Raw genomic sequence first — 14,003 nt, 5'->3', positions numbered from 1 at the left:
GACTCAGTTGTCACACAGCAACCATTATTACCCGTCTACTGTATATATTATACTGTATATATTATACTGTATATATTATACTGTATATATTATACTGTATATACAAGTACCTCCTGCAGGTATAGACCCTTGCCTATCCAAAGCGATTTAAAAATAACAATTGCAAATGCCCACATTGGCAAAAACAAACAAAACTCAGTCAAAAAAACATACAAATTAAAAATGTCAGCTCCACAACATACACATATACCGTACAGTTAAATTTCAGTTTCGAATAGGTCTGCAGTTGACTCCATAGTGTCATCCATCCATTCCTCACCATAATCAAGCCTTGCCTCGAACGAGTCTTGATGAGGGACTGGACTAACAGTTGGAGCATTTGATGCAGATCCTGTTGCGTATCCACTGCTTCCAGCACATTCAGATGATTGATGGTAATGAAATTGACACGCTTCCGCGTGTTGCTTTTTAGGGTCATCGTCTGCACGCCATCGCCTGACTTGAACTCTACAACAATAGCAAATGACTGTATCAGATCTGCGATCGTGTGGTTCCACGTCGACACCAGCATAACAAAACCATGCCTCTGCCAGTTTCATACAATCAATAGGGCACCTTGAATGCCAGTCTAGTGGATATGTAGCAATTCTTTCCTCCAAATTATCAAAGTGGCGTTTTAAATCATCACTAGTGTGCTTAGAACAGCAGGGCGTTTTCATCATGTGTAAAACACGAGGATCCTCATGGGGCTCCCATTCAGATATGTTGAATTTACATTCACAGCAAACAATTTCATTACCAGCTTGATAAAATCCTGCTTCAACAAGATCCAAAACTCTTATCTGCCGAAAATGTGTTAGCTCCCGAAATGTTTTTGTTCGATCCTCGTTTGTGCTGAGAGAACCTCTTCTTATAATTGGAGAATCACGGCGAACGTCACTGGGTAAACTGAACTGCTCTACAATGAACAAGCATGGTAACTGTGTCTAAACATAGGGTGATAGTGTAGTGCAATTAAGTAAACAATAGTAACACACACACACACACACACACACACACACACACACACACACACACACACACACACACACACACACACACACACACACACACACACACACACACACACACACACACACACACACACACACACACACACACACACACACACACACACACACACACACACACACACACACACACACACACACACACACACACACACACACACACACACACACACACACACACACACACACACACACACACACACACACACACACACACACACACACACACACACACACACACACACACACACACACACACACACACACACACACACACACACACACACACACACACACACACACACACACACACACACACACACACACACACACACACACACACACACACACACACACACACACACACACACACACACACACACACACACACACACACACACACACACACACACACACACACACACACACACACACACACACACACACACACACACACACACACACACACACACACACACACACACACACACACACACACACACACACACACACACACACACACACACACACACACACACACACACACACACACACACACACACACACACACACACACACACACACACACACACACACACACACACACACACACACACACACACACACACACACACACACACACACACACACACACACACACACACACACACACACACACACACACACACACACACACACACACACACACACACACACACACACACACACACACACACACACACACACACACACACACACACACACACACACACACACACACACACACACACACACACACACACACACACACACACACACACACACACACACACACACACACACACACACACACACACACACACACACACACACACACACACACACACACACACACACACACACACACACACACACACACACACACACACACACACACACACACACACACACACACACACACACACACACACACACACACACACACACACACACACACACACACACACACACACACACACACACACACACACACACACACACACACACACACACACACACACACACACACACACACACACACACACACACACACACACACACACACACACACACACACACACACACACACACACACACACACACACACACACACACACACACACACACACACACACACACACACACACACACACACACACACACACACACACACACACACACACACACACACACACACACACACACACACACACACACACACACACACACACACACACACACACACACACACACACACACACACACACACACACACACACACACACACACACACACACACACACACACACACACACACACACACACACACACACACACACACACACACACACACACACACACACACACACACACACACACACACACACACACACACACACACACACACACACACACACACACACACACACACACACACACACACACACACACACACACACACACACACACACACACACACACACACACACACACACACACACACACACACACACACACACACACACACACACACACACACACACACACACACACACACACACACACACACACACACACACACACACACACACACACACACACACACACACACACACACACACACACACACACACACACACACACACACACACACACACACACACACACACACACACACACACACACACACACACACACACACACACACACACACACACACACACACACACACACACACACACACACACACACACACACACACACACACACACACACACACACACACACACACACACACACACACACACACACACACACACACACACACACACACACACACACACACACACACACACACACACACACACACACACACACACACACACACACACACACACACACACACACACACACACACACACACACACACACACACACACACACACACACACACACACACACACACACACACACACACACACACACACACACACACACACACACACACACACACACACACACACACACACACACACACACACACACACACACACACACACACACACACACACACACACACACACACACACACACACACACACACACACACACACACACACACACACACACACACACACACACACACACACACACACACACACACACACACACACACACACACACACACACACACACACACACACACACACACACACACACACACACACACACACACACACACACACACACACACACACACACACACACACACACACACACACACACACACACACACACACACACACACACACACACACACACACACACACACACACACACACACACATCTTGCCATTTATTACTTAAGACAACTCTATAATAGCAACAGCATTAAAACAGAAGCTCACCTGTGGTTGTTCTCGACATATTACGTCAAACCGACGTCATTCCATTATACGGGAGTGCAACCATAGGCCCGTATGTACACATAGACTTATGTGACATGTGGACTACACGTCTCGTTCCAGCGACAATCCTCCTGTTACAATTTGTTTATGTGGTGAATTCTGGGTAAGTGTAAACGTTATAGACGCAGCTAATCGAGATATTACAGCTGGGACCCCTTCAGGCGAGACTTCTACGATATTCTGGGTGTGTCACGTGATGCTAAAGTCAAGGACATCAAGCGTGCGTACCGCAAACTGGCTATGAAGTACCATCCTGACAAGAACCCAGATAATCCGAGTGCCGAGGAGAAATTCAGAGACATCTCTGACGCGTACGAGGTCCGTACGAGCACATTGAATGGATGTATTCGCGTGTGGTCACGTGGTCTGGTGTTGCTAGGTCCTGACAGATGAAAGCAAACGTCAAACGTACGACCAACACGGAGAGGAAGGTCTGAAAGATAACATGAATCACGACGCTTCCGATGTATTCAGCTCGTAAGTTACAATATGATTGTATGTGATAGTTAGCGTCATATCAAGTGCTAGGACTGTGGATATGATGTCTGTACGTTGATTTCTTTTTTAGTGTATTGTATTCTTGTAATGTGTGGGTGTGTCTTTTTCCTTGTAGGAATACAGTATTATCGAAACTGATAGGAAGTGTACATGTAGAAAGGCTGGGGATACCAGACTCTACCCAGCCTCTCTCTGCCCTCCTCATTCCCCAGATTGTCAATCCTCAACGGAGAGAGACTGGTTTCGGACCGCCCACTGATGTCACTAAATGCTGCCATCAGTGTGCACTGTGTGCCAGCTGCCTTAGGCACATTTCCACATGCCTGGTAACCGCCCTTGCTGTGACTGCAAAGGTGCAGCACACAAACACTTCACAAATCGTCAGGATAGCATTCCTAACGCTTTCTGCACCTAAATTCACATTGATCTATGAGTTAGCATGGTTTTGGAAGAGGAGATTTGTCTTTTGTCAGTCAATCTGAGCGTCTTACGCATTGTTTGTGCTATGAGGCTCCAAGAGCTTCCGAATCCAACGCAAATGGGTCTAGGCAAGAAATAGCTGAGATGCAGTTTATGTGTTGAAGTGCAATGCATGCTTGTTTTTGACAACGGACGGGATCGTTGGCTGATTGGTTTACATCTTGCATAAAGGCGGCTCCCAGGAGCCTACTGGAACAATATATGTCTGATAAACTCTGCGTCTGATACAAATCGGTAACGAGGTGCAGTAATTGTGAGCACTTACTTCATTTAGTGACATCGGTGAGCAGTCTGAAACCAGTCTCTCTTCGCCGAGGATTGACAATCTGGGGAATGACAAGGGCAGAGAGAGACTGGATCAAGTCTATGGGAACGCTCTTGGAGTGGCCTTAAGCCATTGCTTTCATTGATTGGGGGCAATGGCTTAATTAAAGGAGCACTTCACCGATTGACTCACGTGCAGTAGACGTTAACGTACATTAAGGCCTTGGGCTGCATACTGAACGCTTGCTGTGTTGCGCGGCACATTGTTTTGGTCTTGCTTTCCGAGGCCAGCTACGAGAGCACACAAGAGACGGGTCTAGACACTTCAGGTGACTCTAACAGTGAAAGAGAACAAGTTACAGTTCATAAGCGACTCAGTTGTTGGTACGTTGTAGGCTCCACATGATCGTCTTGAACGAGTTGCGATTGCTCCGTCTTTCCCACTTTCCTCCGTGTTTCTTTCTACAAATGGAGGCCATACTACAGTGCAAAAGGTCTTGCGTGATGTGAAAAACACACAGAAACATGCGTCACCACACATAATCACGTGACACAAAGTGCCTTCATTCTACTGTCGAACCATCGCTGTATGTGTGCTTTTCACCTTCGATTGAAGGTGAGTCAGTGATGTGAAAGCACATTTACTTTCGCCTAAGCAAATATCAAAGTTTACACGAAGCTATAAACAAAACCTACACATAATGGACATTATTTGAAGAAAACATTTTGTACAATTTTGTTTTTTACGTTATCATAATGCTCAGCTATCAAGTTTGCTCTGAGATAGCGCCAAACTTCCCAACTTGAAAAAAAAGACCAGAAACGATTAGGTAATGCACATGTGTCAATTGGTGAAGTGCTCCTTAAGGCCTCTCCAAGAAATAGATTGGTCTCCGGTCCATAGTTCTTATGGTATTAAGTCTGAAGACAAAAAATATGCAGCATTTTAGGTCCATTTCAAATCTACTAACATGATGTGACTTCACTGTTTTCATGTCTGTACCAAAGATACAGTAACACAAACACAGCAAGTACAGCAATAATGAAGTAAAAGTTTTACTATTTTTCATAGTTCTGAAACACGGGGCATTATTTAGAGCATGGGCATGATTGTTTTACAATCACAGAGACTGTTTCATTTTTCCTTTGCATACCATCACACTACACAAACAAACTACCTAATCTAATCTTACAAGTACCCCCTGGCTACTTTCACTTTCACTTAAGTCTTATTCCTGGTCTGTTGCATAAGTTGATGATTCAACGTCACTTAATGGTTCTATCTGGGTGTTTATTTCATCACAACCGTACACATTGCTAGATGTGCATGCATATAACTGGGTTTGAATGTACTACCCCAGTGGGGCACTAATCGAGCATGGGACATTATTATTTCGTATGAGCTCACCATGAGGCACTATTCACGGAAAAATGGTAGGATAGTATTCAGTGATTGTACTGCCCAGGCTTAATAAATTAATAATAATTGTTTGGTCTGCGACAAAAATCATGTGGGTGGCGACCAGAAACTAATATATTTGTTGGAGTGGCCATAGATGTAGGTGTAGAAACTGTGGGAACACGGGTGGCAATGACTTAAAGTTAATTATGAATGGATGTACTTGCTGACCTGTAAGTCTATTTGTTGTAGATTTCTTTACTTGTTTAGTACCAAATGTTTGTCGTTCGTTGAATTAAGAGGTGTTTTGTTGTACTGTGTAGGTTTTTTGGTGGTGGTGGATTTGGAGGCTTTCGGTTTGGCTTTGGTGGTGATGATATGAGCAGAGAGAAGGAAATTCCACGAGGAGGTGATGTAGTAGTCGATTTGGAAGTGACACTAGAAGAGCTGTATGTTGGAGAGTTTCTAGAGGTAAGAGATTGACGTTATTCTGTCCATCTTAGCTGTCTGATTGTGTGCTTGCATACGTTTCTGCTTATCAGTGTCGTGTGTGTGTGTGTGTGTGTGTGTGTGTGTGTGTGTGTGTGCACGTGCATGTGTGTGTGTGTGTGTGTGTGTGTGTGTGTGTGTGTGTGTGTGCACGTGCATGTGTGTGTGTGTGTGTGTGTGTGTGTGTGTGTGTGTGTGTGTGTGTGTGTGTGTGCGTGCGTGTGTGTGTGTGTGTGTGTGTGTGTGTGTGTGTGATCATTTTTCTTACTCGTGTCTATTGTATGTATTGTTGCAGGTAGCGAGATATAAGCCTGTTGTGAAACCTGCATCTGGAAAGAGGAAATGCAACTGCCGGACAGAAATGAAGACTATTCAATTGGGGCCGGGAAGCTTCCAAGTGAGTGTTGAGATCAATTGTGTATTGTTTTAATTACCGTGAACTAAATTCCATATTGTCTGTCAGATGTCTCCTCAACAAGTGTGTGAACAATGTCAGAACGTAAAGTATGTCCACAGAATTATTATTAATTTAATTTGTGGTCTTATTGTCATTATTATGGCTTAGGCTTGTAAACGAGGAAAAGATGCTGGAAGTGGAGATAGAGCCGGGTATGATGGACGGACAAGAATATCCATTTGTAGCCGAAGGTCAGACGTACACAAATGTCTTTGTTTCATCCACAGCACATTTTGTGTTGACACGACTTTAGGAGAACCTCATATTGATGGTGAGGCCGGCGATCTGAGATTTAAGATAATCCAAATGAGGTCAGAATTCAGTTGAAATAGCTGCTCTTGTTGTCATCGCTATTTTCTCCAGACATTCTGTATTTGAACGGAAGGGCGATGATCTGTATACTAACATAACTATTTCTCTGATGGATGCTCTGAATGGCTTTGTAATGTATCTGACCCACCTTGATGGTCATAAGGTCAAGATTGAGCGAGAGAAGATCACTTGGCCAGGAGCAAGAGTCAGAAAGAAGGGAGAAGGAATGCCTAACTACGAAAACAATAACGTGCTGGGAACACTGGTCATAACATTCGACGTCAACTTTCCTCAGGGAACTCTATCAGAAGAAGAAAAGAAAGGTGAGTGATGTAGTCTTGTTGTAGTGTTTTCACTGAGCATCAGTGTCACAGGTGGGTAGGTTGGGGTCATGTCTATCAGGGCTTGGTTTTTGAGAGGCATGATTGCACTTGCACTCCTTTGCAGGTCTGTGATAGACGTTTAGTCACCGAAGTTTAGTCACTGGACATCTAGTTGCGGAACTTAGTCACCACATCTTTGATTGCCAGTACACTTATTAATCGCTGTGTGTGTGTGTGTGTGTGTGTGTGTGTGTGTGTGTGTGTGTGTGTGTGTGAGTGTGTGTGTGTGTGTGTGTGTGTGTGTGTGTGTGTGTGTGTGTGTGTGTGTGTGTGTGTGTGTGCTAAGCTTGTTTATAGTAGTCGCCAGGAGCATAGTAGGTCTATCCTTCGTGTTGACACAATTCCATTTATTTATTAATTAGTGGCTTAATGCATCTCTTCCATGATTAAAGCCGTATTTACACAGGTCCACTAAATTATGTCCCAGGCTCAGCCTGGGCCCATAATCTCAGTCCCAGCCCTGTTTTGCATCCACAGCTACCATCGGCTTCTCAGCTAGATGCGCAGAGTCTGAAGTGCGAGTCTGTAAACAATGGCAGGACGCAGAAGCATACATTTACTATGGACTGACAAAGAGGTGGCGCCACTGATACTGAGAGTGAGCAAAACCAGCTCAATGGCATGGCTAAAATTACTTGAAAAGCACATGAGATGATCACGATCTTCCGCCATGATTAACTGCATGCGTGGACTAGTCAATGGTGGGCGGAGCTATATCATGATCTGGGTCGGGTCTGGGTCTCATATGTCATTTAAACGGGGCTTTTGTTGTCCAACCTCGGCCACTACCACATTTGTACCCGGAATCGTGTGGAGATGACCCTTGCACCAATCTTTGCTTGTTCGGCTATGTTCACATTAGTCTCGCGTAGCCAGACCCCTTTTCACCACGTCCTTCCGGACAAAATGGGGTCTGATGAACAGGCTTTGATGTCGCTGTGTGCCGCGTAGCCAGAAATCGGCTATCTAAAGACCGGATTTGGTTTCTTAAATGCTTCAGTAAAGACCAGACTGGTATGCAAGCAGTGCAATTTTATCTCATTAGCTTCTATTATTTCGTAGAGAACTATTCGAAGACTACAGCTCGGGTCGTTGCTGTTTGTGAAATCTGCATGTCTACAGCAACAATTAAATGCGACCACGGGAATGTTGACGTCGACAGGCTCGACGTCGTATGTCTAGCGTTGTGCGCTCGTGTCACAACGGCGACTGAATGCGAACGCACTGAATGGATGCGAACGTACTCGATGCTGTTTGCTGTTTTGACGTCTAAAGTGACCGTGGACAGTCCAGAGTGAGCGATATGTGGTCCTGGAATTGGAGGGCTTGGATGAGTTGTCTTTCTGTGTTTGGGTAATCATCTCACATGTTTTGTGCATTGCTTTACATCAGGTACGTTCGCATTCAGTCTCCGTTGTGACACAAGCGCACAAACGCTATGTACGTGACGTCAATCATGACAGATTGCCTAGGAGACGGAAGTCTAGCCTGTCGACTTTAATGTTCCCGCAGCCACGTTTAATTAATTGTTGCTGTAGACATGCAGATTCCACAAACAGCAACAACTCTAGCTGTAGTCTTTAAGTTGTTCTCTACGAAACAAGAGAAGCTAAGGAGATAGGATTGTGTAGTGTCTCTGCCCTTCTATGACACGTACGCACTAATTCAGACACGGAAGATCTATTCTCACAGAAAACTGAACGCAGACTACCCAGACTAACACAGACTTACTAAAGATGTATTGTCTCACAACATATACGAAGCTAATCTAATTAGTATACTATATCACACTCCTTTCCCTTTAGGATTGTCTATATCTTACAGGTGGTTTCATGAGCACCTAGCTCATGTACTTCAGGCCATTTACTGAATGAATCCACCATAAACAGGTACTGTTTCCCTGCGACTTCACAAAAGTCGGCGTGTACTCTCTCCCATGGCTTCTGAGGATAAATCCAAGGGTGTGGAGGATCAATCCGAGCTGGGTTATTTCGCAGACTTTGACAAGCTTCACACTGCTTCACTACTTCCTCGATATCTTTATCAAGGCTTGGCCAACATACATAGCTGCGGGCCAATGATTTCGTTCGACTCATTCCTAAGTGTCCTTCGTGTAACTCAGACAGAATCAACGATCTTAAATTGCTTGGAATGATGACACGATTTGCCCATAGTAAGCAACCGTTCTCAATCGAAAGCTCACTCACTCGTCTCCTGTATTGTTCTATGACTGGTTCACCATTGGGTCCCAACCACATTTTTGTATATTGATAAACTCTCCTTAGAATTTGATCTCTGCGTTTCTTTTGCAATCTCTGCTGCAGTGACGGGTAATGCCTCACAATAATCCACATTAAACGTCTGCTCATTTGGGTCAATGACTTCTACTGGAATGGGTAATCTGGATAGCAAATCAGCTTCCTTATTCTCAACTCCTGGCTTATACTGGATTTCATAATCATATGCACTCAAAATAAGAGCCCATCGCTGCAAACGTGCTGCTGCCAAGGTTGGGACTCACATGTGAACATGTGGTCATAAGATCCGTAGTAATGGACGATGGTCAGTCACTAAAGTGAACTGTCTTCCGACTAAATATTTGTGAAACTGTCTCACCCCAAAGATAAGAGCCAGTGCCTCTTTCTCCAACTTTGCATATTTTCCTTTTGCTTGAGACAGAGTTCTAGACGCGAAAGCTATCGGTCTTTCTGTTCCATCTGCCATGACATGTGATAGGCAAGCTCCAACTCCTGCTGATGATGCATCGCAGCATAGAATGACAGGCTTCTTTAAGTCGTAGTGTACTAAGAAATCAGACTGCAACAGCTTCTGTTTCGCTTCCACGAATGCTTTCATCTGCCTTGTTCCCCAAGACCACTGTCTCTGTTTCTGCAACAACTCATATAATGGTTCCTATACTGAACTCAGATTAGGCAGGAACTTCCTATAGTAACTGAGAAGACTCAAAAATGCCTTCAATTCAGTAACACTGGTCGGTGGTGGTGCATCTCGAATTGCCGCCACCTTGCTCTCTGATGGTTGGATGCCTCTGCTGCTGATAACATGGCCTAAATATTCAACTTATGACTTGTTGAATTCACATTTGTCTCGTTTGAACTTTAGACCCGCTTTGTCCAATTTCTGTAAAACTGCCATGAGTCTCTCATGATGCTGTGATTCGTTCTCTCCTATGACTAAGATATCATCCATGTAGCATACTGTTCCAGCAACTCCTGCCAAGATCCTATCCATTTCTCTCTGCCAGATGCTGGGTGCTGTGCTGATCCCAAACGGCATTCGAGTGTAAGTGAACAGCCCCTTACTGGTATTCACGGTCAGATATTCTTGGCTGTCTAGCTCCACTTGCAACTGTTGGTAAGCATGTTTCATATCCAGCCTTGAAAATATGGCTCCTCCTGCTAGTGTGGCAAAAAGATCTTCCGGATTAGGCATAGGGTATGGATTGCTCTCTAAATAAGATTTAATTGTCACCTTGTAATCTCCACACAGACGCACAGTCCCATCTGCCTTCCGGACCACTACTATGGGCGCAGCCCACTGACTGCTTTCCATAGGTCTCAGTATGCCCTCGTTTTGCAACCGTGACAGCTCACTGTCCACTTTCTCTTGTAACGCGTACGGTACAGGACGGGGTCTATAGAACTTCGGTTGAGCTCCCTCCTTCAGTGTAATCCTGACTTGACTTCCCTCCAAGGTACTGACTCCTGGACCAAATAGTGCAGGAAACCGCTCAACTAGACTGAGACGTCGCTGGATGATGACCGGTACCTCTGCAACGATAACATTCCTTGAGGTCTTGTGAAGGCCACTTTCTCTGAAAAGAACCATCTGTCGCTTCCTTTCTCACAGTATGTGTGGTCTCTGATTGCTGCATAATTGGCCTCCTTGGCAGCTGAACAGCAGGACCACTATGTAACAAACGCGTCTCCTGAGTCGCTGTCTCAAAGGATTGAGCCATCTCTACAGCCCTTGCGAGGGTTAGGTTAGCCTCCGCTAGTATCTTTTGTTGCAATGCCTTAGGAAACAGACCGCAGACGAGCTGATCGCGGAGAGCTGTGCTCAAAGAATCACCAAACTGACAATCCTTTGCTAACCTGTGCAATTCTGACTGGTACACTGCAATCCTTCCCTTGTTGTCGCTTGTAAAAACAATAGCGCTTTGCAATCACGACTATGCATGGTTGATAATGCTTCTGTAGTGCATCGAGCAACTCGTCCAGACTCAGGTCTTGTGGCTTTTGCGGAAGGACTAGATTCTTCAACAAATTGTACGTTGTAGCTTCGATACATGTAAGAAAAACAGCCTTGCCCTTGTCTTCGTCCGTCAAAATGTTATTTGCTACACAGTAGAGTAGAAACCTCTCTTTGTAGTCTTCAACACTGTCAATTCCCAGTTGAAAATCGTTAATCTTCCCGTGTCTACCCGTTGCCATATCCTCGTCGCCAATTGTAGTGTCTATGCCCTTCTATGACACCTACGCACTGATTCAGCCACGGAAGATCTATTCTCACAGAACACTGAACGCAGACTACCCAGACTAACACAGACTTACTAAAGATGTATTGTCTCACAACATATACGAAGCTAATCTAATTAGTATACTATATCACAGATTGCACTGCGTGCATACCAGTCTGGTCTTTAGTGAAGCATTTAAGAAACCAAATCTGGTCTTTCGATAGCTGATTTCTGGCTACGCGGCACACAGTGACATCAAAGCCTGTTCACCAGACTCCATTTTGCCCGGAAGGATGACGCAGCGGAAAGGGGTCTGGCTACGCGAGACACATCTCTAGAATGTTAGACTGTCATCCACCAAAAACTTGCCAAATTCGTACACGAATCCATTACATCACAACTTAGTTTGTTCTCTAGAGCTTCGTATGCTTTCAGGAATTGCTGTCACTAGCATAGGAAACAGGTGCAACAATGACCTGGGCAACAGTGATGTAGGTATTTATACCACTTGAGTGATTGACAACCTAATCTTATTTGGTGTTCCTTGATGTGATGACAGATATGTCACTCCTTAATTATTAATTAATTAATCTCGTTTTATTGCCACCATCTCATCCAATGTGAATGTAATTATTGACTTCTGGAATGTTAAGTCAACCCTAATAGATGGTAAAAAGCATTCAGCGATTAAGTGTACAGGCGACTAAAAATCTGGCGACTAAAGGTCTGCTGCCCCTTTTTTGCATACCTTAAAGTTGTCTAGGAACTTCATTATAGTGCGACTTAAGATAGATCTTTCTTGGAATTGTGAATCAGTTATGAATCTCTACTTATAATGCCAGTCGTGCAGTGGTGCGACGTTGCGACTCTGACTTGATCGCAGACTGCTTTCGCGATCTCAATGTCTCAAGCAACTGCTAGGTCTACTGTTCTACTGCTAACATTTCTTAGTATGGGGAAACAATGGATTTCTTGTCAATGTAGATTATAGTACTGGCATTAGCATGTAGGTTAGTTTGCACGTGGCACACACACACACACACACACACACACACACACACACACACACACACACACACACACACACACACACACACACACACACACACACTAATAAAAGTGTCTAGATATGTAATGTGATTATTTTTAAATTTATTTATTTATATTTGTTTTTTTTTCATCACATTAAATGTTGTCATTGGCATGATGTGTTGGATTGGTGTCTTTTTCTTTAGCTGTAACTCAAGTTCTCAAGCAGACAACAAAACAGACTGCGTACAATGGTTTATAATGAGAAGCGGAGCTATACGATTGTTTCTTTTATCTGGTGACCGTGTAGCTCTGCTATGTAGGTCTGCAGTTGTAATATTTCAATTATTGTGAATCTTTGTAGCGTGTCGTATGCTTCAGCGCGATAGAGTCTGATGGCTGACTCTTGTCAGCAGTCTAAGTTTGTGTGAGCATATATAGGGCTTGTTAGTCACAAAATGGACATCAAGTCTCCACTTTCTCACACATGTTCACTTCTCTGTGCTTGTTTGACTAGTTTGTCAATTTGTTTTCCCAAAATTAACAAACTGGTGAAGTTGTGAAATTTTTACAGTCAGTAGTCAGTGTGAGTTGAAATACATTACTGATGTAGCCCGGCAAGCTTGGAGTGAAGC

At 44.3% G+C, this 14,003-nt stretch overlaps 3 protein-coding genes across 3 annotated transcripts; 1 reads left to right on the top strand and 2 right to left on the bottom strand.

Moving 5' to 3' along the window:
• Window positions 1-30: 30 nt before the first annotated feature.
• On the bottom strand, window positions 31-3,577 carry LOC134186665 (putative inhibitor of apoptosis). The gene is made up of 2 exons (XM_062654677.1): window positions 3,518-3,577; window positions 31-958 (listed from the first exon to the last, which is right to left on the bottom strand). Exons 1-2 carry the CDS (start codon window positions 3,534-3,536, stop codon window positions 258-260), a joined length of 720 nt encoding a protein of 239 aa, XP_062510661.1. The 5' UTR covers window positions 3,537-3,577; the 3' UTR covers window positions 31-257.
• LOC134186664 (dnaJ homolog subfamily B member 11-like) lies at window positions 3,565-13,731 on the top strand. The gene is made up of 10 exons (XM_062654676.1): window positions 3,565-3,680; window positions 3,739-3,895; window positions 3,957-4,054; window positions 6,542-6,689; window positions 7,003-7,104; window positions 7,171-7,211; window positions 7,273-7,355; window positions 7,418-7,475; window positions 7,528-7,799; window positions 13,575-13,731. Exons 1-10 carry the CDS (start codon window positions 3,613-3,615, stop codon window positions 13,628-13,630), a joined length of 1,083 nt encoding a protein of 360 aa, XP_062510660.1. The 5' UTR covers window positions 3,565-3,612; the 3' UTR covers window positions 13,631-13,731.
• On the bottom strand, window positions 10,728-11,708 carry LOC134186432 (uncharacterized protein K02A2.6-like). Its single transcript, XM_062654408.1, has one exon. The coding sequence runs from the start codon at window positions 11,706-11,708 to the stop codon at window positions 10,941-10,943; it is 768 nt and encodes a 255-aa protein (XP_062510392.1). The 3' UTR covers window positions 10,728-10,940.
• Window positions 13,732-14,003: the final 272 nt, after the last annotated feature.

The sequence above is a fragment of the Corticium candelabrum genome, chromosome 11, assembly GCF_963422355.1.
Source record: "Corticium candelabrum chromosome 11, ooCorCand1.1, whole genome shotgun sequence".
Classification (NCBI taxonomy): domain Eukaryota; kingdom Metazoa; phylum Porifera; class Homoscleromorpha; order Homosclerophorida; family Plakinidae; genus Corticium; species Corticium candelabrum.
This window is presented reverse-complemented; position numbering and strand designations above follow the sequence as displayed.